Source organism: Chenopodium album, chromosome 16 (genome assembly GCF_948465745.1).
Source record: "Chenopodium album chromosome 16, dcCheAlbu1.1, whole genome shotgun sequence".
Classification (NCBI taxonomy): domain Eukaryota; kingdom Viridiplantae; phylum Streptophyta; class Magnoliopsida; order Caryophyllales; family Amaranthaceae; genus Chenopodium; species Chenopodium album.
In genome coordinates, this window is record NC_137849.1 from 42,827,208 (window position 1) to 42,854,131 (window position 26,924).

The 26,924-nt window shown below is 34.0% G+C and overlaps 4 protein-coding genes and 1 pseudogene across 6 annotated transcripts in view; 3 read left to right on the forward strand and 2 right to left on the reverse strand.

The window, feature by feature from the left end:
• Positions 1-26,924, reverse strand: part of LOC145586580 (NADPH--cytochrome P450 reductase-like) — a 184,763-nt gene that overhangs the window by 123,483 nt on the left and 34,356 nt on the right. The gene's annotated exons all lie outside the window — the stretch shown is intronic.
• Positions 3,513-5,442, reverse strand: LOC145585413 (UDP-glycosyltransferase 91C1-like). The gene is made up of 2 exons (XM_081642113.1): positions 5,087-5,442; positions 3,513-4,819 (listed from the first exon to the last, which is right to left on the reverse strand). Exons 1-2 carry the CDS (start codon positions 5,408-5,410, stop codon positions 3,737-3,739), a joined length of 1,407 nt encoding a protein of 468 aa, XP_081498239.1. The 5' UTR covers positions 5,411-5,442; the 3' UTR covers positions 3,513-3,736.
• On the forward strand, positions 7,996-12,997 carry LOC145585414 (GATA transcription factor 24-like). Of its 3 annotated transcripts, XR_014100650.1 has the most exons (8): positions 7,996-8,523; positions 9,879-9,983; positions 10,090-10,223; positions 11,171-11,275; positions 11,485-11,590; positions 12,224-12,337; positions 12,421-12,477; positions 12,570-12,649. XR_014100650.1 is itself a non-coding variant. In XM_081642114.1 (7 exons), exons 1-7 carry the CDS (start codon positions 8,236-8,238, stop codon positions 12,666-12,668), a joined length of 894 nt encoding a protein of 297 aa, XP_081498240.1. In that variant the 5' UTR covers positions 7,996-8,235; the 3' UTR covers positions 12,669-12,997. The 3 variants fall into 3 exon arrangements, 1 of the variants encoding a protein (XP_081498240.1); XR_014100651.1 differs by lacking the exon at positions 12,570-12,649 and having other exon boundaries at positions 12,224-12,333; XM_081642114.1 differs by lacking the exon at positions 12,224-12,337 and having other exon boundaries at positions 12,570-12,997.
• LOC145585415 (protein DYAD-like) lies at positions 15,441-18,655 on the forward strand. The gene is made up of 7 exons (XM_081642116.1): positions 15,441-15,795; positions 15,885-16,492; positions 16,686-17,069; positions 17,189-17,282; positions 17,409-17,492; positions 18,020-18,175; positions 18,233-18,655. Exons 1-7 carry the CDS (start codon positions 15,673-15,675, stop codon positions 18,653-18,655), a joined length of 1,872 nt encoding a protein of 623 aa, XP_081498242.1. The 5' UTR covers positions 15,441-15,672.
• Positions 23,609-26,330, forward strand: LOC145585416 (protein DYAD-like; annotated as a pseudogene).

The window sequence follows — 26,924 nt, forward strand, 5'->3', positions numbered from 1 at the left end:
ACCTTATATTTCATCAATTTTTCTTTCTTCTTTTCTTATTTTTCAATAAAAACACTGCGTAGTTATTGATACAGGGCTACATGAAATTATACTCTGTTCAGTGGTACGATGGAGGAGTATATTATTTTGCAATGTATAGATAATTAAAAAAAAAAACCCCCTTTTTCCTACTAAAAACCATGGAGACTTATAAAGGTATTACAGTACAACCTTCCAACAACGGTTCTAACTTAATTCAAAGTATGTCAACAGAATTTAAATTCAGGGTGGATTAACCGATTGAGTAAAGTTAAAAATTGCGACTTATTATCGCGGCTATTAGAATTTGCTGATTAGATATTCTGATTCTGTTATGTTTACCAGAAATGAAAGTAGTGTGGTTAAATGCAGTTTTTCTGCCTGTATGGTCTCCATACCCTTTGATGCTATCAAGTTGAGTGTAGCCATGACTCATGAGGGGTTGATATGGATCAAGGACACTACTCAGTCTAAAGTTTGTAAATATACTCGAATATCAGATCTAAATCTTAACATGTTTTCATTCCTTATCTATTGCTAATCAAATAACTGCTCTTCATTGCTGACCAACGAATAAAACATCCTTTTCCAAACTGTATATGAAACTAAAGAGCCACTTCTAGTCATGGTGTTAAGGTATTTATATGCTTCTGCAAGCCATCCTTGGTTGCAGACTGAAGTAAGAAGAGTTTCACATATGAACCTATCTATAGGGATATTTTTTGACAGCATTTCTTCAAACATATCAAGTGCTTTTCTTTCATTACCCCCATTGCAAAATCCGCAAACCATAAGTCTGTATGTAGCTAGATTTGGAGGTGTCAGGTCCCTGTGGTTCATCCGTTCAAAATACCTCTCTGCTTCCAAGATCCTCCCTGCACCCCAGAGACTACTCAACAAACAATTGCAATGGATGACAGTGTTGATAAACGCGCCTTTCCTAGAGAGTTCATTGAAAACCTTTATAGCACTGTCAACTTCACCTTTATTGCACTGCTGCACAAAGACATATCTTGCAAGCTCATCAGAGCAAACGAGCCTCTTCTTGCGCTCAACATGGAAGAACTTTAGAGCGTCTTCCTCTCTACCAACCCTATACAGCGCCTTGATGAAAGATCCATATACACAAGCCTGTGCCATGGACCTCTTTTTCATCATCTTCTTCAACAACAATTCCGCATCATCAAGCTTTCCCACAGCACACAAAGACCGAAAATACATCTCATATACCATCATTTCAGGAATTTCTCCCTTATAATTCAGCTGAAAAATTGCCCTCCTTTTCTCCTTCAAGAACTCGGCTTTAGACCCACTAACACCATCTCTCTTTATCAGCTTGTCAAACAACTTCCTCGCCTCCCGGAACTTCCCTTCTTTACATAAACCATGCATGAAGCTTCCATATACACACACATCAACATCAAAACCCCCTTTAACCATTTTCCTAAGTACCCAATCAGCTGAATCCAAATCCCCATTTCTACATAAACATTGAAATAAAACAATGTATGTAACATCATCAACCCTAAACCCCCTACAATACATTTCATGAAGCACCGATTTCGCCATCGAACCCTCATTACATCTACACAAAACCCCAATTAAAGCCACATAACTCTGCCTCCCTAAAACCCTACTACCCATCAAAATTCTCTCACATACATTCTTAATCTCATCCAAATCACCACATTTACACACATAAATCACATAATCTGTCAAATTAATTTCATACCCATTACTAATCTCACCCCATTGAACCTCAACATCATCTAATTTCTCATCTTTAAACAAACAATCAAAAACTAAACTAAATGCAAAATAAGGGGATACCTTCAAATTGTCCTTCAAATGCAAGAACACAGATTTTGCCCGGTTGAGCTTCTTCAATCGGCAAAGACCCTCAATAATTGCAACGGAAGTAACAGGATCGAACAATCTGGAATGGGATAAAAGGAAATCCAATTGGGAAAGGGCTTTGAAATTTCTAGGGTTTTGAGTTAGGGTTTTAGCGAGGGAGAAAAATTGGAGGATAAAATGATTTGGGTATGATTGGGTGGTTTTGATGGGTGGTTGGTTGTTAGGTTTAGCGGTTGTTGAGTAGAAGAGAGAGAAAGCGAGTTGTCGGATTTGCTGTTGCTTGTGGTGGTGATGGCGGAGGAAGAGAGAGAAAGTGGAGGCGGGAAATCTCATGAGTGGTAGTTCAAGTTTCGGTTATGGTGGTTGAAGTTTGTTATTACTTCCTCTGTTTCTCTCTCTATGTATCCAACACCGCAACGTCATACTTGATACGGAGAACTCCGTACTACGTTTAGAGAGGTTGTTATATACACCCGGGTGTACTATACATCCATGAATATTTGTTTTCATTTTGATGATTGTTTTTTATTTTATCATTAAATGAAGAACAAAAATTAACGTTAGGTTTGTTGGGTGTACGGTATACCCGGGTGTATATAACAAATACTACAATTATTAATCACAAAAGGAGAACTAGTATATATTAAAATTTAATTTTCTTCATTTCTACTCTGTATTACAGAGTACTAATCGTGAAGTTGGTACTCTCTCTATTCTCCATAGAAATGATGAGAAAGAAAAGTGTGTAGGGTTAATGGAGTGGTTGTGAGAGTAAATGTGTGGTCTAATATGTCCCAAAATAAAATGGGGCAAACAATAACGGACAAAGAGAGTAAGACTCATATTGTAACACATACTTGCGTAGTAATCCGTATTAATTAGTCCAAGGCATACTTAATTTGGAGGGTTGGATGAATCAGAATTACGTTAATCACCAATGATCAAACTCATTCTATTTAAGACTGTTTAGGTAGCTAAACTTTTCTTCAAGGTACATCTCAATTGAAATGATGCATTTTAGACATCTTTTGACTTTACATGCTTGGCCCAATTTTACGTGGTGTAACTTTACTTATTTTGTCTCATCTACTACACTGAATGACAATACAACAAGGTTACTATTTATTTACAACATATTATTTCACCAATTCTAGATTTTCCCAATAGAAACCCAATAGCAGTGGCGGTTCTGGGCTGGAGCGGGATGGTCGACGGAACAGGGCCCCCAAATTTGAAGGGCCCCAAAATGTACATATATGTAATTTAGTTTGGTTAAATATCATCAAATTGCACTTGGAGAAGTGGTTAGAGCAAGTATACTTTATACATGAGATCGGAGTTCGAGCCTTTGTCGTTTTCAACATTTTTTATTTACTTTATATTATTATCTTCAATTATTGAATTAATTTTCAAATTTTTTCATCTCCCAAAATTATTTTTTTTCATATTAATTCATAATTTCAACAGTTAAATATTTAATTTTAAGATGAAATTAATTATTAAACCGTTGTTAATCTCCCAAATTTTCCTATATATGCATTTTACTCACTCTTTCAATTTTACAAATAAAAAAGAAATCTTTGAGATAGTCTTAATTCCAAAATAATTTATCGAACAACAATTGGATAATGAATTTATCGAGTAGAAGGCCCCACTTCGAAAAGTTGAACAGGGTTCATAAATAATTTGCAATTTTATCCCCGGCACTGCCCAATAGAAAGACATGTATTAGGACAACCAAGTACTTTCATATTTCCTTGTTTATTACTTTCTTGAGCTAATAACCTTAGCTAACTAATGAATTGTATTCGAACCGAGCAATATTCTATACCTTGAGTAGAACACAGTGAGCTACAAAGTACTAAGCATCATCAAATTCACTTCTTGTTTTCTCCAGATAATGGATAAACTCCTCAATATACTGACCATTCAAGTTCTTATCACCAAAAACATCTTTCATTTTCCTACACTTGGTCCTTAATGCTTCACCCTCTTTCTCAACCATTGCCAACCGCACTGCCTTGGCTACAAACTCCCTTCTTAACAACCCGTCTTGCTCATCGCGTGCAACCTCCACCCCAAGTCCTTTCCCCACCAACAATCTAGCAATCAGCCCTTGGTCATTCATCACAGGGAAAAGTACCATTACGCGCCCAAGTCCAAGACCCTCAACCACTGAGTTCCACCCACAATGTGTGAAAAAACCGCGAATTGAGGGGTGACTTAATATCTTCAACTGCGGAGCCCAGCCTAGGTGAACCAGCCCTCGATTAGCTACTCGATCTTTGAACCCTTCTGGAAGCATATCCAACACATTTTTAGCCAATCCAGGTGAATCACGGAGGACCAAGATAAATGGTATACCGGATAGCTCCAAACCAAGAGCCAACTCCTCGAGTTCTTCTTGACTTATAGTAGACTCACTCCCAAGTGCGACATACAGCACAGAATCTGATTTCTGATGGTCTAACCACTTCTTAAGCAATATCCATTCCTCATTGTCTGATTGTTCATTATCAATCAAAAATTCTGGATAAAGGCAACCAATAGGGAGTATCGTTTTTTCATAGAGCTTACTAAGGAGCTCAAGCCATGTAGGTTCAAACACAGGCAAGGTTCTGATACATACAACATCACATCCTGCAATAGAGGCCCCAAACCGTACTGTATCTGGTGTCGCGATATCTGCATCAACTGAATGCATGAACTTCATCACCTCATGAAGCCTATAAGCAATGTCTGATTCAAAAGGAATCCAATCAGGAACCACAGTAAAGTCTTCAGGGGCTAATCGAGTGTTGGCTAAGAGTTCAGCTGGGGGTCCCATGAATGACAAAGTTGCAGCATTGAATAAGGCTAAGTATGCACAGGAAGAGCCAATCTTAGCTGCAATTGGGGGGATCCAATAAGAAGTGAAATCATAGAGAATCCAATCTGGTCTTACCTACAACATTAACTCAAACTACTCAGTAAGGACTAAAGATCCTCCTATATATTCTTCCAACTCCCAAATTTTGAAATCAATTGTCACAAATTCTAACAAATTCTGATCTAGTTTTGCAACAACTAAATATAAAAAACAATAAATAATATGAAGATACTTAACATTGAACTAACAAGAATAACTTTACATGTAAACTCTTATATTTTGCAATAACTAATGATCGAAACTGAGCTCTAAAGTCAAACAGATGAAGTACTCTTATCTTACCTCTTCTAATAAAGCAGTGATTGGAATTTCCAGCAAATCGAACCTGCTCTTCAAAAGGGGCTGCAAAGTGCCGGGCACATCCATAGAGGACTCTGCATCATCAGGCACGCGATCAAGATGAGGCAGAGGGATGCTAATCAAATTTATGGAAGAAGACAAATTTGCTGGAATTTTTGGTAGTCTTTCGATATTCTTAGGAGTTGTTATGAAAAACACAGTAACACCCTTCTTAGCTAAGCACTTGGAAAGTTCTAGGAACGGTATCAAGTGTCCCATGGCTAGCCACGGAATCATAACAACCTTAAGAGATGAGCATTTCTCCATGGCTATGCAAAATCAGGATTGTAGAAAGGAAGAAGATCGATATATGTAAGTCAAGGAATCGAGGATATACATACAACGCCAGATACCAAACTGATGTCAATTTAATACAACGCCGTCTTTGACTGATATTCTAAAGTTGGGTGCCATAGTTAGATGGACTCTAAGACCACTAGGAGGTAATACAAGATTATAGTTCTCTTTGTTTGGTCAAAAGAAAACATATCTTACCAAATTGATATGGGTTGATATGATAATGCTATTATAATCAAGAAAGACGAATTTTGCTGAATATTATGGGCATTACATTGATCTTCCAAATCATTGACAGAAATCTGATTGTGTAATAGCTGTCTTTAGTAATCCCATAATTTCCGTATGATCATATTATATCTAAACAAGATTAAAACATACTTTGTGTTACACAAGTATTCTAGCATTTATCTCACTTTTATATAAACTTCACTGTCAAAACCGTATTCTGATCTCTTAGCTCCAATGATAGCATGAACGAAGGCACGAAGTACATACACTGCTCTCAGGTTTTCTCCCTGAATTACCTCCTTATTTGGTTCTGAAATGTCGAAAAATCCACTATATATTGTCTTCATGAACTCTGAAACTTCAAATTAATGCCTTTCACTTTCGATTTTTTCGAACATATGTCTATCACCCCTCTCTTGGCATAAGCCTTGAGTCTTTGACCACATCTCTCACAAGTTTAAAGATCATATAGGCTCCTAATTACTAAACATTTTTATTTTATTTCTTGGTTTAATGTATCATATTTTTCCTATCATGAATTGTATTGTAAACAGCAAAAAATGAGACGAACCCATTTCTTGCACTAGCAAGGCAGTCAATCCATAATATGTGCAAGAATTTGTAAAAAGACTTGATATGTTTTTATGTATCATCTAGGTTCAGATAATACAAATTCAAGATTTTTTTTTATTTATTTTTTTTTTTTTAAAGAAACACAAATTCAAGATGTAATTCCTACCAAAGTTGCATGATAAGCTAAAATATTTATATTCATGCACCCTTTGCAATTATTTCACTCAATGATAACAATTGGTCATGAATTGAAAAGGATGTCCAGCTAGTGCTCTAAATTGCAGTATAGTTTAATAGCAAGGAAAAAAAAAAAAAGCAAACATGAGAGGGTCGTTTTCAAATTTGAAGTCTTTTATTTGTACTACTCGTTTATTGTATACACTAGATTTTAGGTACCTGGAATTACATAAAAGTCACCCTTTGTAAAATACATTTCTGTAAGATTTGGGGTGATTTTTCGTCATTTTAATTGCACATATAATATAATTTGTTATACTGTATTAGTTTTTGCCAATTAAGAAATTAAGCATTCTCATTAGCAAAATGTCACCAATTATTATGAATCTAAATCGACCTGCTAAATGATTTTATTGATTAAAATGTTAAATCTAAAATATAATCAACTTCAAACCAAATTTCGAGCATGAAGTAAGTGTTCATTGCAGCTGTGTCTAAATTTTAGGGATAAATTTGTTTTAAACATTACGGAAAAATGAAGTAAAAAAATAACTTGAAGAACATGAATAATTTTGGTTAATGTAATCCAAAATCGAAATCCAATAAAGTGCATGCTCCAAAATCAAGGAATTGAGATATCAAAGTCTTTTGATGATAAAAGATACTCCATATCAAAGTTTAAAGTTGGCTAATAATGAGCTGACATCTAGCCTTCCTCAATATGCAATCATTCGGGTAGAACCAATGAATCATAGAGTTGCATTATTCATTATTCCAAGCTGCAACCAATGAATCAATTAATTATTAATGCGTGATTTTGTGATACAATTCCTAATCAAGTTAGGAGGTATGGGTTAAATGTCAGATGCAATTCTAATCATCTAATGATTGCATATATCATTACAAAGAAAAAAAAAAATAAGTTCGACTATAAATGGAGTTAGGAACCATGATAAGTTTAACCCGAGTCCTACCCACCGCTAAACCTAATGTTGATAGAAGGATGAACAAATATAACTCCATTTAAAGATGGTTTTGAGCTATGATGTATTTTATCTAGTGTCAAGCTTGTAAGAATTGTAGCTTAGGGTTTGCTTGCCTTGACCTAGTCCCTAGTCCCTAATTATCCCACATGTTGAATGGTCCGAGCCAATGTTGCTTTCTAAGTCAAATCATAGCGTGCTTACATAATTAGGCCAAATTTTACTTATTTTGATTTATTATCTTGTTATACACACTATTACATTTTTGACTTTTCAAAAATAATAATTTGAGTACAACTTACAACTCGACACACACAATAACATGTTGTATCTTGCATCGAGCATGAGCTGGCCGACCTATTGCGAATTTGCCACCTTTTAATTCCACTTTAGTGATTAGTACCTCAAAGCACACACTACTTGCGTGATTTTTGGGTTGGTCTCGTTTAAGTACAAAGACCAAAAAAAAAATTAAAGTACACATTTTTTTCTTCAGAAAATAAAAGTACAATTAATATTGAACCTTTAATTAATTTAATTATTTTTTACAGTAATTTCACCCGCCTTTAGTTTCATAATTATTTAAAAAATTCTGTTTCTCTCTATTCTTGTTCTCTCCTCAAAAAACACAAATTCCCATTTTCTCTCTTCTTCACTCTAAGAACCCACTCTCAAAATTCCCCCAATTTATCGAAATTAGGGTTAGGGTTTGTTCCATAGCTGTATAATTTCATCAATAAGGAGCTCCCTTTCCTCCAATTATCTCTATAATTTGATGCGACATCAAAACCCTAATTTATTCAAATCAATTTAATTCAAAAATTCCCCAAAATGTACGGTCACGAGCAGCATATGAGCGTGTCATCGTCTTCTCCCAATCATTTACAGGAACCTCAGACTTTGATTGATGAAAACGACATCGTTCAGGGGGTTGAAGACTCCATTGATGATCATTATCACCGCCATAATCAGCAACGATGTTCTGACGATGGTTCTGTTCCTTTCGAAGGAGATTCAATTTATGCTGTTGATAATTATGGGAAGATTGAAGGTTCTGATCAGCTCACGCTTTCGTTTCGTGGCCAAGTTTATGTTTTTGATTCGGTCACTCCTGATAAGGTAAAATATAATTTGTTATTTTATCTCCCTTTTATTTAATTTTAATTTTTTATAGAATGTGAATTTATTCATGGTTGATTGTTGGTTGATTTAGAAGTTATAAAGTTCGATTATTTTGCTAATTTCATGGTTGGAGCTTGGAAATTTAAGATGATTGCTTGTGTTTTATGGGTTCAATTTTTATTTTCAATGTTTTTAAGCAGTTTATTTTGAAGGGATTCGTTAGAAAATCAAGGGGCAATATGATTTTATTTTATTTTTTTCCCGGGAATTGTATTATTATTATTATTATCATATTTTTGATGATCATGATCTCACTTTCTTAACAAGTTAGTTTGTTAATGTAAGATTGTAATGTGGGTGTATGGTATTCAATTTTGGATGAATGGGAAAGTGATCGGTGAAATTAGCTAATTTGCAAAGATTTAGGGAGTTGGAATATCTGTTTGATTTTTGGTGTAATGAGTAAAGCTGAGGTGTTAAGGGTAATCTGATGATGCCATCTGTATAGTTTACTCTTTGAAATCTATTCAACTTTTTTGGACTTTGGTCTATTCGTGTGGTGTGACACTTGAATTTTTGGAGAAAGCAATAAGATTAGCGAAAAGAGGTAAAAAAATGGTTTTATGCGATCTTTTTGGCTTTCAGTGTAAGCCAACTTGGCTGTCGTACATGTAAGCCAATTTGCTTTAGCTCAGCTAAGCCTCAATCTTAAAAAAGAAATTTTCAGTAGGATTTGATTAGTTCATGTATTCTATATCAATTTAGCTGAAAGGGTAACCCTTAGGTAAGATAGACTGAATCTTTTTGCTCGATATACTGTCCTCTGTTGTTTGATGTGAAGCTATATCATTCATACTTAGTTGGTGTTAACTAGAAGAACTTTCCATGATTAGAAGAGTACCTTTACTTTGTATACATGCCTATTCAAAAGTACCTTTACTTTGTTATATTGCAATGAGAAGTATTTCAATGTAGACTACACAAGTCTAATTATGGTATCTCATTTAGTATCAATTATACATCAATGCTAAAAAAATGTTGATTTTCTCAATAGTTCATTTTTGCTTTTTGAATGGTTTTGTTGACCAAGAATAGTGCTTTGTCAATGTTTTGTTTTTCATATGTTGAAACTTCATCTTAGTATAATCTATAAGTTATACTCCCATTCCACTGATAAAGACCTTAAAGCTGATTTTGGATGTTTTGTAACAATCATACTGCTTCTGTAGGTTCCAAGACTTTTTCTTAAACCTCTGTGAGGAGGATGAGCTATATGTCGAGTGTCTCCGGAACTTATGAATTTTGGAGGCTTTGTCTATTATGTGTATCTCAAATTTATTTGATTGCTTCAGGTTGAAGCTGTTTTATTGGTGTTAGGAGGGAATGTGGGGGGAAGTGCACCATCTTCAGTTTCACAAGGTGCAGAACTACCGCAAGTATCACATATGAACCAGCCGGTATTCTTTTTTTTTTCCCCCAATAAATCATATCTTGGTAGATTATATATTGCACTAAGATTTTTATGTGTGTATCTTGCATGTAAATAATTGTCCCTTGTTGCAGGATATGATGGTATTTCCAGGACGCAGTAGTCTACCACAGCGAGAGGCATCTTTAAATAGATTTCGTCAAAAGAGGAAAGAACGCCGCTTTGATAAGTTAATTAGGTATAGTGTTCGGAAAGAAGTGGCACAAAGGTATGTTATTGGACATGGACTTCTTGTCCCTTGTTGCATGTATTAAGAATGTTATCAGACTTCTTGTTAGATAATAAACCGGTGCTTGAGGAAAACAATGTTAAAGTGTCTAAAAGTTTCAGTCATCTTTGAAGTTTATGTTATATATGTTACTAGGCATTTTCTTGTGTCTTGATGCATTCTGATCTTACAATTATGTTAAATATATCGTCGTGTGCATAACTCATTTGGGACATTTTTTTCATGCTAAGATGAAAGCTTGTATGGTTTTTTTCCAATTGACTGTTACTTTGGGCTGCTTCCAATTTCCCGCTACTATTTATGATAGGATTCTCGTAAGTCTTTGACTTAATATTCTAATTTTCTAATGTTTAAAAGTGTCATAGACTATTTTAAACATTAGAAAATTAGAATAAGAACTTAAAAAAAAAGTGTCATAGGCTCTTCGAAGATGTTTTATAAGGTTGTGATTCATAATGAGAAACCTTGATCTTCTAAGAACTTAAAAAATTATAGCGAGTTGTCTTTCAGTATTGTCTATATTGCCTGTAAATAAGTGCCTTTCAAGTGTATGATCAGGTACTTGATGCTGTACATGTACTATATCAACTTAGCAAAAGTGGTGCTCATAGCTGTATATCAGGCACTTGATCACCAAGGAATCAAAAATTTAATTGGAAAAGCTTAGGATGGCATTCATTATTGTTCAAGTTGAATATGATGTGTTTGTGTGTAGATATGATCTTGCACTTTTACTAATGTAAAACATGGAGAAAAAATTGTTTGAATATGTTGTGTTGCTGTGCCACACCTTGTCTGTTAAATTATACTTCGTATCTATTGTATATTGACTATATTATATAATCTCGTAAGCTGTATATGTTTTTATTATTATTATTGTTATTGTTATTGTTTTCATTTGTGTCTGCTATTTGTTTCAATGACAGGCAGCCCCGTAGCAAGGGACAATTTACATCTTCAAAGAAGGGGGATGAATCTTCTGGCTGTAATGCCCAAGATTCAGGTCCTGATGAGACACAGATAGAAACATTGTATGTTCCCTTGTTTTTTATTTTTTTATTATAATGATGTATATATAGAAATACTAGCCTTTCATTGGCAACATTTTCTTTTTTCAGAGAAATTGTCCTAAGGTCTCATTTCAAATTGTTGTAGAAGCTGTTAGCTTCATGTCCAGTTGTTTACCTCTTTATTTGCTGTTTATGTATTAATCTGTTCCTTTGTCCTTCGCTCTTTGTAGTTGTACACATTGTGGAATCAGTTCAAATTCAACTCCAATGATGCGACGTGGACCAAATGGGCCTAGGACTCTTTGTAATGCATGTGGACTTGTATGGTCAAATAAGGTTAACATTCTTTCTAATCTAATTTGTCCATTTTGCTGCTAATTTGATTGCTTGTTTCCTCTATCTGGTAATGCTCTTTGCATGTACCTACTTTAAATATGCTGCATGATTAATGACTTATTTTATTTTCAGTGTTCAGTAGATTGTGATGGTCTGTGTAATTTGTGGTTTTCATTGCCAATCTAATGTGGCGAATTAGTCAGAGTTCAAATTCCTATGTTCCTTTTGTAAGAAGTAATCTTCTTCATTTCCTTCTAGTCAAGCCTTTCAGGATTGTTGAGTGCTGAGCCCTTTGGCATTTTTGCAAGTTCTTTTGGGGGAATACTTCTCTGTTTGTCACTTGCTGTGGGAGTGTTTGGCTTCATCTGTGTTCTTAGCTTATTGTACATGTCTTTTAAGCAACACTAATAAAATTATAATAAGTACATTAAAAGGACATTGATGTTTGTTTTGTCTTTGTACAAGTCAAGAATTCTGGAGAGAAAAAGAATTTTCCATGTACAAATCAACTGGAAAGAAAAAGAATGTATTACAGAGAGACTAAGATTGAATACCATTGCTACCCTAGAAACGTATAATGATTTTGTTAGTGAAGTGCTGTGGTCCATGTGATATTTTGTCCTTCATTCTCAGGAACCAAGATCCTAACCAAATGTATTTGCGGCCATTGGTGTAATCAACACCATGCTTGTGCAGTAGAAAACAAATTTCAGATTTGTGGTTCTGCTGCTGTAGTTTGTCTAGTGGGTATCATTTTCATTCTGAATTTCTGGAATGCTCAACACTGTTCTCTTGGTTCTGTTGTATGACTAAATTTGAAATTTTTGCAGGGTACTTTGAGGGATCTATCAAAGAAACAAGATCCATATATTATGCCTAGTGAACTGGTATATTTTCTAGCTTTGTTGGTTTCAGCTTCTCTTAACCGTTTTTAAAGAATGTTGAAACATCATAGCGTTGTTTCTTTTTTGTGTTGCAGACTGATGAATCCCCATATAGAGCTACTGATATACTTGGAGAGGCCAAATATGTTAATTTCGGAGAAAATGACAGTACAGCACTAATCGCACAACATTAACACTCTCACTTCTACTGTTATTTTCACGGGAATGCTGCTACTACTGTTGGCATCCAGGGTTTAGTGCATAGTGCTGATATTCCTTGGCGACTGTACAGATATGACGCAGCTTTATTAATACAGAATCAACTTGTTACAAACTGCATTATGAAACATACTCAGAACATCGGATAGCATGTTGACACTATTGACATGATATTTAGTACTTATTTCACATCATCATCTGAAAATGATCAGCATAATTAGTTATAAATCTGAAATCAGACTGTCCAGCTGACTTTCTAGCTGTGTCTATTTATCTAAAAACATGAGCATGATTAATAGTTTAATACCATTAAGGGCCTGTTCTCTTCAGATTATTTTCAGTTCATTTCAGTTCTAATAAGTTCAGTTCAGTTTAGTTCTTAATTTCCTTTTCTCATAAAATATTCAATTCAGTTCAGTTCAGTTCAGTTCATCAGAATAGGCCCTAAAGGTGGTTGTTCTTTAAATTTACATCAACTCTTTCGTTTTTGTTTTTCCTTGTATTAAAGTGTTCAGTAATTTTGAGTATGTTGCCTCACCTTAATTCTATATTCTTACGATCTAGGTTATGGTTTGAGCATTGAGTCTAAATTATTCCTTAACCATTAGTACCCTAAAAGAATTATTAGCCTTAATGCGAGTCTAAGCACTATACTCATCAGCCATTTTATGACATACTGGTTGTTCCTACCAATTATTTTTGCCTGTTCGGTGTAGAAGTTGCATGCTAATAATGTACTGAAGGCAATCTCTGATTAGGATATGTAATGTTGTGCTATGTTACATGGACTTGGATACCCATGTCCAACTTGGTTGTGTTCAAGCGTCCGACTTGGCTATTTTATTTTATGAAAAAAAAATCCATGGTCTTGAACCAAAAGTGAAGTGTCCAAGTGTCATACCCATGTTCGAGTGTTGAGGGTCCAACATGGGTATTTGAGGTGAATGTATAGTTCATGTAAGTATGTAGCATAGGTGTTGTGTTTGCATTTTTATTATTATAGAGAAGCAAAAGGTGAGCTACTCGTTATATTTTGCTTCATGTACCATCTTGAGATTTATGTAACTATAGATTTCGGCACTTTGGACTCACCCTGCAAAAATAATTTCTCATGAATTCATCCCAGGGTAATAATTTGCTTCATGAAGGAAATGCTGGTTTACCTTAAAAACTAAAATTTATATATGGCGGTAACTTTATATTTGTACTTGGTATGTGATATGGAATATTCGGACCCATATATTCATGTACTTGACTTTTGTTCGAAAAGATCACTTTTAAAACCCATCAATATTATCTACTCACAAAGTGCAAAAGGCCTTTACCGGTAATCTAGCCAATTTCCTATGAATTTGTGAGAATTATTGATCACCTCTTATCCCTATAATTGGTAGAGTTGTCACGGTCAGGTCTAATTAGTCAGGATTTTATCGGATTATGGTTTATAAGAGGTTAGTGTATAGAGAGCTTAAATATATATGGAGTACTTTTTTTTCCGAATCACTTTGGTTTTTTTTAGATTGTAACCAAATCGAGTAAATTTTTGACAATCGTAACTAGAGCGGTATTAAAAAAAAATGCCTACTATTATTAAAAAAGGATAAAGTAAGTTAATTGCTACTATGAATATGTACATATGTTAGGAACTCTTGAAAGCAATTAAAAGAAAATTATAACGAAAATGGTTCCAAAGAAACTAAACCCTTAAATAGTTGTACTTGAAAATTTTTAGTTGCCTATTTTGTGACATGATATAATCAATTTCGTTTTATATTAGTGCGTTATCCGTTATTTAACATGTACCCCAATCTTCGATCTCTATGCTTATCTCTTTCACTCTCATATTGAAGCCCAACTAAATAATCCCATACCTTTTAATTGTTCACTTATATATGATCTCTTTTACGGAGTACTTAATAGATCCATAATTGAAAAATATCAAGTCCATCAAACCTAAACTATACCGATCGATACATATTTTTGTCATACATTTTTAATCCATTACCCTATTTATAAACGCATTACACCCATATTACTCAGACTATTCATTTCACCTCACGTACCCGTATCGAACCCTCGACACTTGGACACTTCATTTTTAGTTCAAAATCAAAGAATTTTTTCACAAAATAGGCCAGTCGGACGCTTAAACACATACCCATATTGGACATGGGTACACTAGTCCAAGTAACATAATTACACAATAACAATTGCATATAAATTACTTATAATAATCAAAATCCTTTTCTTATACAAATCACAAAATCATTACAAATTAATTAAATTATACCCACCCATTTTATAAACATGCACACACCCACGCACAATCACACAACAAATTCTGATTTTTTTTTCAGCCACTCCACCAATCCCAATACTCTAACATTCTGTTATGTCTCCTTAATTCTGTTACACCTTCACGCGCCATTTCTCAACCACTTTACCCACCTTTCCCTAAACCCCCCTTAAACCCCACGCGCGTAATTCTCACGCGCCTCTTCTTCCTATTTTCTGTCCAAAAACCTCCCCCCAAAAAACAAACTTTGATTCTCTTTCTCTTTCTCTTTCTCTCTCTAAAACTCTAATCATTCCATTTTTCAGTGAATTGTATTTCACATTCTTCGGTTTTACACACCCCCAACACACGGGCTCACTCAAATCTTACTTTTTCAGTGAATTTCATCTATAATTTGGAGAGAGAAAGCAAATTTTGATTTGGGTTTTTGTTTTTTGTGTAAAGTTCTTCATAATTTTTGATTTGGGGTTTATTTTTTGATCTGGGTTTTGTTTTTGGTTCATAAATGAGCTGAAAATAAATATAAATCCTCATTTTTTGCCCAGAAATTTTATTCATTTCAGCAAGTTTCTCTGATTTTTTCCCCCCTGTTTTACTCTTTTTTTTTCTGGTAAAATTTCTACTCCCTTTTACTAATTTTACCATTAATTATTATTTTTGTGCTTCATTTTTAGATTCTGAGTATGAGTTTCGGAATGTATTTTTCAGATTTTCATATGGAGATTGAAATGGGTTCTGTTTATAAGCTTAATCGTCACTCTAACACTAAAATCCCAGCTGCATTCAACTCAATAAAAGCTGTTTTTGTAAGACTTTTTGCTCAAATTTCATCCATTACTCAACTGATTTTGCTATTTTCTGGATTTTAATTTTTTGGTGATAAATTAAATTTCAGGTGAATCATAAGAGTGATGATGATATAACAGTGGTGTTTCCGAGTATTCAATCTCTGGAAAATTTTTTTGGAGGTGTGAAAAAAAATGAATTGGTTCAACCAAATTTAGATGAACATTATGTAATGAGTTTGAATTTGGGTAAAAAATTACTCACCCAGAAAATTTCATTTGATGAGTTTACTGCTCAAAGAGGAAATCGAAGTTTCTGGGTTCATGATGATGATGATGAAGAAGATGATCATCATGTTTCGAATAATGGGTTGGAAATCAAATGGGAAAAGCGTCGAAGAACAACAATCTATAGTAAACAGAGATCAGAGAGTCAGAAAAAATTGGCGCAAAAATTGCCTACTGAGCTCACAGTAGAAGCTTCAATGGAGGATGAAAAAAAGGAGGAAGAAGAAGAAGATGATGATGGTGATGATGAAGGTGAAGATGAGGAAGAAGAAGATGAGAAGGTTCCAGAAAAAACCCGAGTTCTTCGAAAGCGAAAATGTCAGTTTGAAGGGGTGAAATATCATGAGAAGAAGAAGATGAAGAAGAATCAGATTAAGGTAGTTTCTGAGAAGAAGTTCAAAGATTCTCAGCACAGATGGACTATTGAGAGGTATAAATTAATCAAGAAATTCTTATTTTAATTTAGTTTTTCTTGATTATAGTGATTTTTCTGTACTTTTAGGTTGTTATTGTACTTGAATTTTTGAAGTTTTAGTTATGGAAGTTGGATGATGTTAAAAAAAGGGTGAAAAAAGTAATGGGGTTTTGGTATTGTACTTGAACATTGTTTATTTTGATCAAAGGTATAAGTTGGCAGAAAAGAATATGTTGAAGATCTTGAAGGAAAAAGGAGCAGGACCCGGTAACCCGATTTTACGACCCCACTTGAGGTCGGAAGCTCGGAAGCTGATCGGTGATACGGGTCTTTTGGATCATTTGCTGAAGCATATGGCAGGGAAGTTAGCTCCTGGTGGGGCGGAGAGGTTTCGACGCCGGCATAACCCGGAAGGTGCAATGGAGTATTGGTTGGAGAGTGCTGATTTGATTGAAGCAAGGAAGCAAGCGGGTGTTACTGACCCGTATTGGGTACCGCCTCCTGGGTGGAAACCGGGTGATTGCCCGAACCAAGACCCGGTTTGTGCTATGCAGCTTAAAGAGCTAAGGGATGAAATTGATGACATGAAGAGGTAGACTATAATTTGATGATTAGTGATTAAGTAAAGTTGTACTAAATGAGTAATTGCTTTTATTTAATGCAATGTGTTCATGTCAATTGTGTCTGAATTCTGATTTTGATAATGAGCAGAGAGATGCAAAAGTTGGCAGGAAAAGGGAAAGAAAGAAACCAGTCTTCAGATGTTCCTCCAATAAGTTTTGGTGAATCAATAAAGTCACTGAAGGTATAATAGTCCTCCCTCAATTTAGATTAGTCGCAACACTTTCCTTTTTTCACCCGTTTAATTGAAGGACTTGTAGTTGATTAGTGCTTAATCATATATTAACAGAATTGTTAATGTTTGTAGCAGGCAACACATGCTGAGCTAATGAAGAGGAAAGCCAATATTGAGAAACAACTGCTTGAAATCTCCAAGACCTTTACTGGAATGGAGGTACCAAATTACCATAATTGACTATATTTACAATTTCATTAATTTTGAATCAATTAATCAAGCAGTTAAGCATGTAAATCTCATCATGTATGTATATACTGGTATAATCTTGTCTTAATGTGGGATTTCAGAAGCTAATCATATGCAAATTGGTCAAATCATGTTGCTAGCTAATTAATGCTTGATTTGGTACAACTTTTTTCATTCTATTGTAGAATGTGTTGAATCTGAAATGTCTTGTTCTATTACAGTAAATTTCTGGAGTGTATATGACTAACTTGTACAAATAGGAAAAGAGCATTGATGTGGGACCTTGTTTCATAAAATGTCACACAATTCTGGCATATATTATAAAGTTTATGAACTTTATAATATACTCCGTAACATGATTGCATGCAGATATACCCCACATTCATGCAGATATACTTGTTTGTTAACCAAATGTTAACTAAGACTAAAACTTCAATTAATAAAGCTAGAAAATTGACTAACTAAACTAAGAGGTACTGCACTATTTCCTGTTTCAGGAGGATATAGGGTGGCTGAAGGAATCTGTAGCTGAAGAAAAAGGGGGTGAAGATCAACAATTGTCAGAGGATAAAACTGAATCAGATAAGGGTAAAAAAAGGACAGTAATTAATGAAGATGAAAATTTGAAGAACAAAGAGAAGGAACTGATAAAAGTGCCCCAAAAATTAAGGACACCATCCCCAAAATCTTCACCATCTGCTACAGAAAAGAAGGAAAAAAACAGGAAACAAACTCTGAAGAGTGGCTTCAGAATCTGTAAACCTTTGGGCACTTTTCTCTGGCCTTCCCAAATGGGTTCTTTCTCTTCTTCTGCCTCCTCTCAAGTGTTGGTCCACCTTGATGATCTCCTAGGGTACCCTACACCGCCTTCTTCCGTCTCTTCCTCCTCTAGTAGGCCACCCTCCTACCTCTTCCCCCCACCACCACCACCACCACAGGAGCCGCAGCAGTCGGCCTCGGTGAAGAGACCAGTTGCAATGAGGGCTGCTGTCACTCTGAATTTCTCTATTGCTACAATCAAAGGGTCAACTACTATTGACAGTATTTCTAGTCCTACTGCTACTGGGTGTAGTAGTAGTGTTCAGACTTTTGTTCCTGATCTCAATGAAGTCCCTCTTTCTTCCTTGACTTGATTAAAGGTAGCCCTTTTCCTGGTTTACATATAGATTAAAAAAAATCCAAACTTTAAGAAGTCATTAATTCATTAATAATGTGTAGACTTTTGGTTAAATTTTTGGTGCATCTGATTTTTTGGTTTGTCAGAAGGAAGATGGGTTTTATACACCGATTATATTGTTGTTAATTTTTAATTTTTGGATCATGTAAACACTACATTATGAGAAAAATCATTTGATGGCTCACATGAATGGAAATATAGATTCTGAAATATATATACTCAACATTACATTGAAGTCGTTGTAATTCCCTTCATTTTTTTTTTTTTTTTGTTCTTAATAAGCCTATTTCTACTTTCTAGAGAGAATTATATAATATGTATGCTCTAATTTAATACAGGTTTTAACTTGTAAAAGATTGGGCATCTCAAAATGGAGTATATAGAGAAACAAATGTAAAATTAATTCCATATGACTGTAAGGTTACTAAGGTACAATATAGCACTACTAGTGTGGCTCGTATACCTTATTTTTGAGCTCAGACTAAGGAGTACTACATCATAATTTTTTTCAATATTTCGATGTTGCTCACGATCTTCTCAAGTTTTAAAGCTCGATTTCACTAATTTATTAAAAACGTTGAATCAGTCCCTAATATCTAATAATGACCTACTCGTATCTAGTATATAAACTCACCATAATATCTTACTTGGCTATAAAAGAGATAAAATTCTGAATCAAATATAACGTTAAAGCATCAACTAATCGTAATTTTATCGATATAAAAATCTCCCCAACTTTATTTCGCTTACTCAACAACTTATTTTATGCTAAATCGTATGCTAACTACATTTTTAAATTTTTTTCCTTTTTATCGCATTGTAAATCATTAACTAATTTACAAATATATTGGACATACGACTATATATTAGTAATCGAGTACTCCGTAATATGTAATCCGTTAAGTAATTTTAAGCATATAGATGCATACTAATATGTTTTTGCATTAGGTGTTTTCCTCGTGAAGTGGATGTTATGGTTTCATTTACCATTAAACAATGGATGCTTAGCAATTAGCATGATGTTGATGGAAGAAAAATCCAAAACAAAGGTTGCGAGAACAAGGGAGGCAACAATCACAGGTATACACGTAGCAGTAGTGATCTCACACTTTTCTCATTCTCTCTCATCCAATCCTAAAACTATAACGATCGAATTTTTGCAAAAAATTTCAATTTCCCGCTTTTATGACACACAATGACACAAAACACGTACTCTCACGCCCACAATTCCTGTAATTATCAGCTGTTAAATTATTTTATTTTTTTTTTAATTTTTTTTAAGGGAATTTATTTTCTTATTGTTACACCTTAGATACAAACAAATCAGTGTTGCATGATTTATTAATTCCATGCTGTTTTTAATTTATTTCAAAATTTAATCTTAAATGGGTCAAAGGTCTTGTTTGGTAAAGAGTTTTTAGCTTATTGAGCCAGATATTTGACCAATTTTAAAAGCTAATTTATGTGTTAGATAAATAACTTATTAAAAGAGCTTTTTAGGCTCAAAACACCCTTTAAAAAATCTCATTATAAGAGCTTTTTTGAAATTAGCTTATTAAACAATTAGATTTTTGCCAATTAAATACACTATAAATAAACATTTAACAATTAGCAACTTTTACACAATCAGCTATTTACAACTAATGTAACCAGCTAGTCAAATCATTTAATACAACCAACTATATTAATCAGGTTCTAGCTAATTATCAAACATGGCCAAAGTATGATAAGTTTAGGGCAAAAGAACAATGTAACTTATGTAAGCATAGCTTAATACAAGTAGATAATATTGATTATCATATTATAAGCATAATTATATACATGCATCCTCACAATCTCTTGCTTAGCTTTCTCTATGTACGACAATTAGGAAACTAGCTAAGCTTCCTAAAACTGTAAACAACTTAACATAATTCTATTTTAGAAGATTACTAATAAGATACAAAGTACTTCATATTACTTTCGTAAATAGTATCATAAGATATGTAATTTAATATATATATTTCGTATACTATTAAAAAAAAAAATTATAATCAAGATACGTAAATAATGATTTTTTCGTATTATTTTTTATCTTTTCAATAAATTTTTAATGAACATGCAGGGTATGCAAGGGTGTACCCTTGGTGTTACGCGGACGCCTACATCCGCCCCTGATGGAAAACACTTAGCTAGTTCTATACTATCTCTCTAAGTTGAATAATACAATGTATGAGTATTTATTTTAGAATACAAATAAAATTCATTTAGGGCGTGTTCGGTGCTAGCGTTTGAATAGCTTTTAGTGGTTTGACTTGGTCAAACCACTACTTAACAAAAAATGTGAGTGTTTGACAAAATAGTGGTTAGGGTGGCTTTTAGTAGTGGAAGTAGCTTTTATGAAAAGTTAGAAAGATTAGCTTTTGTAATTAGAGGTACCTGTTGAAAATTTAATCTATAGTTTTAAAAATAAAATATTGATTTTTATATGTAACAGCTAGTCAACCGCTACTTTGCCGAATACTTATACCTAAATTATTATTTTCACGGCTAACAGCTTGTTGACAGCTAACAGCTACTTATACAGCTAACAACTACCTTCACAGCTACAGCTACCTTTACGGCTATATTTTGCCAAACACGCCCTTAATATATCTATTTTTCATTGTACAAATTATGAAATTAGTTTTTTTTTTTTTTTTTTTTTTTTTTTTTTTTTTTTTTTTTTTTAAATAGCTTGTGAAATTAGTTGAGAACATTAATTAGTAGACAAGTAATGTAAAAACTTGCAGTTAAATTGTCTCAAAACAATCAATACTATGTAAAAACATAGTTAATATAAAATTTTAAATTGTTTAACTTGACTAGTAATTGTTGAACTCTTTTAATTTGGATAAATTGTCTTGTCCTATGAGATTTTATCCCAAATTGAAATATTATACCACTAATATGATTTTGTTAGCCATAGCGAATTTAGCCACGCGCCTTATTAAGTGGAACCCCAAAATACCCCTTAAAACTGTTATAATTCAAAAATATTCCATAACAACTGTGGAACTAATAAAACTACCAGGACTATAGTTTGCGCCAAATTGTAAAATCTAATTTGATCTATTACTATAACTAACTTTTTAATTATTTAAAAAGATTGTGGAACTAATAAAACTACCAAGACTATAATTCGCGTCAAATTGTAAAATCTAATTCGATCTATTACTATAATTAACTTTTCAATTATTTAAAAAGACGATGGAACTAATAAAACTACCAGGACTATAATTTGCGCCAAATTGTAAAATCTAATTCGATCTATTACTATGATTAACTTTCAATTATTTAAAAAGACAATGGAACTAATAAAAACTACCATAACTATAATTCGCGCCATATTGTAAAATCTAAATGGATCTACTACTACAATTTACTTTTCAATTTTTTAAAAAGGGATTACGTTTGTTATTTAAAAGGGATTACGTTTGTTCCCTTTTAATGATTACATACAATTCAATTATTTCAATGTTACACATCTCCTTCATAAGTACATATATTATGCATGTACAATCCTCACTTATCGAAGTATTTGCATAATGCAACTATACTAATTCACAAAAATACTTAACTACTACCGTACCAATGCAAATAATCCTATTTTCAAAATTAATTTAATGCCTTAATACTTGATAAATGTGGTATTTAATCATTGTCTTCTACTATCTTATTTCCTTATTAACAGTATAAAACCACCAAACATGACCTTTTCTTGGAAATGAACAAGTAATCAACATAACCAAATTACAATTATAAACAAATCGGTATTTACATAAAGACTCACCATGTTTTTTTTTTTTTGGAAGACAAGATTCACCATGTATAATATTAATAATGAAATAAAATGCTCCGTATGTTAATCCTGGTTTTGATTGGTTTCTCACAATAATAATAATTAAAATTAAAAAAAAGGTAAAAATATAAAAAGCCAGAAATTCCTAAAACCTCGAAATACTTTCTCTCTCCTATTAATGTATTTCTCTCTCCTATCTTTGTGAGCAAAGCGTTTCCATAGTTGTGCAGCACCTCCAATCTCTCTGCTTCAACACTCACAATTCCAGGTATCATCTCATATCATTGCACCCTTTCCTCTTCCTTTCTTTCTGCTTCTCTTTCTCTCTCCTCTTTTTATTTTCTTCCGATACTTCAGATTTCCTGTAAAACTTTTTTTTTTTTTTTTTTTTTTTTTAAAAAATCCTATTAGAAATCAAACTCCCATCAGATCAGATGATAAATTGGTGTTTATTTTTTATTTTTATTTTGGTTTTTTGTGATTAATACTCTGCTTTCTGACGTTCTGGGGATTTTTTTTTTTTTTTTTTGAGTTTCTCTGTTTTTCTGGAAGTTTCAGCACTCAGTAAAGGTGGGTTTTAATGGGGTTTTTAAGCTTAATCATACCCTTTTCATTATTTTCGATTTTTTTGCGTTTATTTTTATCATCAGAAAATCTTTTTATCTTTCTGCCTGAAAATTTTCTGGGTTCTAGAAAATTTCCCCTGTTTTCCCCCTTTTTTTCGTTATCTTTTTTTACAGTTTTGTTGTTAGTGGTGGGCTGGTGGCGGAGTGGTGGTGGTGGGGGCGGCGATGGTAGTGGAAAGGGAGCAAAATCTTCACATGGGTTAATGGGGTTGATTCTGTGTTGTGCAAAATCTGTCAGATTTAATTTTTTTTTTTCTGCTTAATTTTAGTCATAAAAAAATAAAAATAAAAATGAAAATAAAAACCCTGTAAAATTTATGAAAAATCTTACTTGGGTTGATTTCATAATTTTTATTATCTGATCATATAAAAAAAAAAGGATGATTTTGTCAAAAAAAAAAAAAAAAAATGATTTTGTCATTATTTACTTTTTTTTGTTCTTATTTATTTATTGGATTATGAAAATTGATTGTAGGAAAGATTGAAAAGGATGTGGAAAAGGCAGAGTATACTAGGAGAAGTGGGAGATGCAGCAATGAGATGTCCACTGCCCAATTCTCACTGTTCCTTACCCAAAAGTATGCTACTTTTTATTGATGTTGATGTTATTTTAGAGGGTTCAGAATTTGTATTATTCACTAATCATACATAATCATTTTTTCATAGAACCAATTGAGACTATTTTAGAGGGTTCATTCTATGAGATTGATCGCTCAAAGCTACCTCAGAGGACCCCGGCTATGCTCCATTATGTTCGCGCTGTTATGGTAATGAAAGCTCAACCCCGGTTCTAAAATTTGTTGCTTGTATGATTTTGTGGAATAGAGAAGACATTGGATTTTGATATGTAGTGATTTTTGGGCTATTGTTGTATAGGTTTAGGTTTAATCTGGTTTTCTGTAGTGAAATTCTAAGTTGTGGTATAAAAGTTGGGATGAATTAATACTGATTTCAGTGTGTTGTATAGCTATCTTTGCTTTGATGTGGTTATAATTTGCGAAAGGAAGTTTGGGTACTGGGAAAAAATGTGGTGATGATTAGTGTTGGTTTTTGTGTTTGTTCATTGATTTTAAGGTAACTTCGAAGTCTGAACTGAATGTGACTGTAAGGTATCCTAGTACTCAATCATTAGAGGAGTATTTTGGCAATTCAGACCATATAGCTTGTCGATCAGAACTTTACCCTGCATTGGATGAAAAGTTTATCATGGGACCAATGCTTGCTGTTGAAGTTCTGAGGCGCATAATCCCATCTCAAGGGTTTGATATGCTTAAGCATTCTAAGTCCTTTTGGTTAATCAAGCCCTTGCCACCGCTAGGAACAACAAATGGTTCTGAGGCTAAGCATGGGCCATGCTTTTCTAAGCTCCGAGCCTCCAAAATCCAAGGATGGGGTTTGAAGAAGTTTGTTGCCTATGTCCCAAATTCCGAAGGGCTAGATGACCATGGAGAGGAAAAGAGTTTAACTTTAGAGGAGGGTAAACAAAGTGAGAAAGAAGAGGCATGCCATGAAACTAAGGGCAAAGAAATCATTCAATATAACAGGAAGAGAAAGCGTGGTAGAGCTCCAAATTCTCAAAGCAAGAAGACTGACCACATTCCTAAACAAAAAACTACTGAAATTAAAGCTGTAATCAAGGGAAACAATGATAAAGAGTTTGTTGACAGATGGCCTTTAAAAAGGTAAAACTCACAAGATACAATTTTTAGTCTGATTGTCTGAAAGTGCTTACTACTTCACTAAGCTAACTTGATGGCGGCAAACATGCAGGTATGAGGCAGCTGGAATGGAATTGGTGGAGGTTTTGAAAAAATATGGAGCCGATCATGAAAATCCAATTTCTCGTTTGCAGCTAAGGACAGAAGCTCGGAAGAGAATTGGTGATACAGGCCTGTTAGACCATATGCTCAAGCACCTTGCTGGCCAAGTAGTTCCGCGTGATGGCAATGATCGCCTTCGTAGGAGGTGTGATGCTGAAGGCAAGATGGAGTACTGGCTTGAGAGTGCTGATCTGGCTAACATTAGGAAGGAGGCTGGGGTTAAAGATCCCTACTGGATTCCACCTCCTGGATGGAAGCTTGGAGAGAGCATTAACGTTCCCAGGTGTTCATGTCGTCAAGAAGTAAAGATGCTTAAAGATGAACTTAGCATCATGAGGAGGTAGTTACTGATTGGACTCTCTGAATCCTGTAATTGTATTTGTGGTGGTCTTTTATCTTAATCGAGATGCCCTCATTGCAGACAAATGGCAGAGCTAAAAACCAAAAACCAAGATCAGCAGCCAATCACTATAGTAATGCCAGCCAGTGCAGCATCTTCTGGGAGGGTCAGTAACTCAGCATGAACTTGTTAATTAGTGATCAAACCAAGACAGCACAGTTATCATATCTATTTAATTTTCCTGAGATAGCTAGTTTTTTTAACATAACTTTATTGCCTTGGTCAAATGAAGGAAACCTATGAGGTTCTGATGAAGAAGAAGAATCTTATGGAAATGCAGCTACGCCAAATTTCAGAAGCTTTAATGGAACTGGAGGTATGCTATGCTTACATTGTTTTTAAAGTGCTCTATCAACTGAAAGCTCATATATATGCATAATATTATCAGTGGATCCAAGTCTAAGCCTTTCATTTAAACAATGAATGTTGAACCTATGTGAAAGATAACTGATATATGCACAAAGTATTTAAGATTATGTATGGAATATATTGAAGGTACATATAAATAGTTCACCACTGCATATATGCTGATGTACATAAATCCATCATCTTTTCGTATAATATCATTGTATCGGAATACATAGGCTTCTTGTATGAGTTCCATGGCATGAGTTTATCAATTCAAGTAACATTATTGCATTCAGAAAGACAAAAGTGTGCAAGTTACCGAAGCTGAAGCAGCAGCAAGTCTACAACTGAATGAACTGATGCCATCTGCTTGCCAGAGCTTACCAGTACTAGAGGTGAATGAAGACTTGGAAGAAGCAGCAGAAGAGATGAGAGAAAGTTGTGAAGAAGCGGAGATAAGAAGCCGATCCAAACGTCTGATAGTAAAACTGAAACCATGCAGTCAACTAGACAACATCAGCAACACATCATTGTCTCAAAAAATGGATCACTTGTTGCAGGATCGCATAGCTCTGGCTACTACTTCAGGCTCTCCTGTTTCTACCACCACCTCATAAACTTAGTACTGACATCTTGGTTAACCCTATGTACATGTCATGAAGGCAATGTATCCATTTGAATTTAGACCTCAGCTAATGTAGCTTTGTGAGTGTCCTTTACAAGTTAAAGCTCGATATGAATATTGAATAGGTTAGTAAGCTTGACTAATAGAGTAAAGGAGTTTTGTAGAGCATGCTAAACCAACAGATATGTTGTATATATTGGTTGTAGTTTAGTAACAGATGACTTGGCTGAGATCCGCTTATTGACCTTCAGTCCTCCTTATCCTAGTAGCCATCACTGGTTTAATTTGACAGCAATTTCATCTTAGATGTTTGCTTTGTTAAGTGAAATGAATTACTATACTATGTTAACCAAACATCTAATATACTCCGTGTCAAATCTTTGACACTCCTATAACTATGTTAACCAAACATTTCAGAAAAAATTGGTTTTAATATCTCAACTTTAGCCGATTTACTTAAAACAATACCAACTTTTGCTTATTGTATAATAATCCAAACTTTCATACCTATTTACTTTTAATGAGCCTTAACTTGTTGATAATCGGTTTAGAAGGTTAACTTGCCATGTCGTGTTTAATTTTTTTT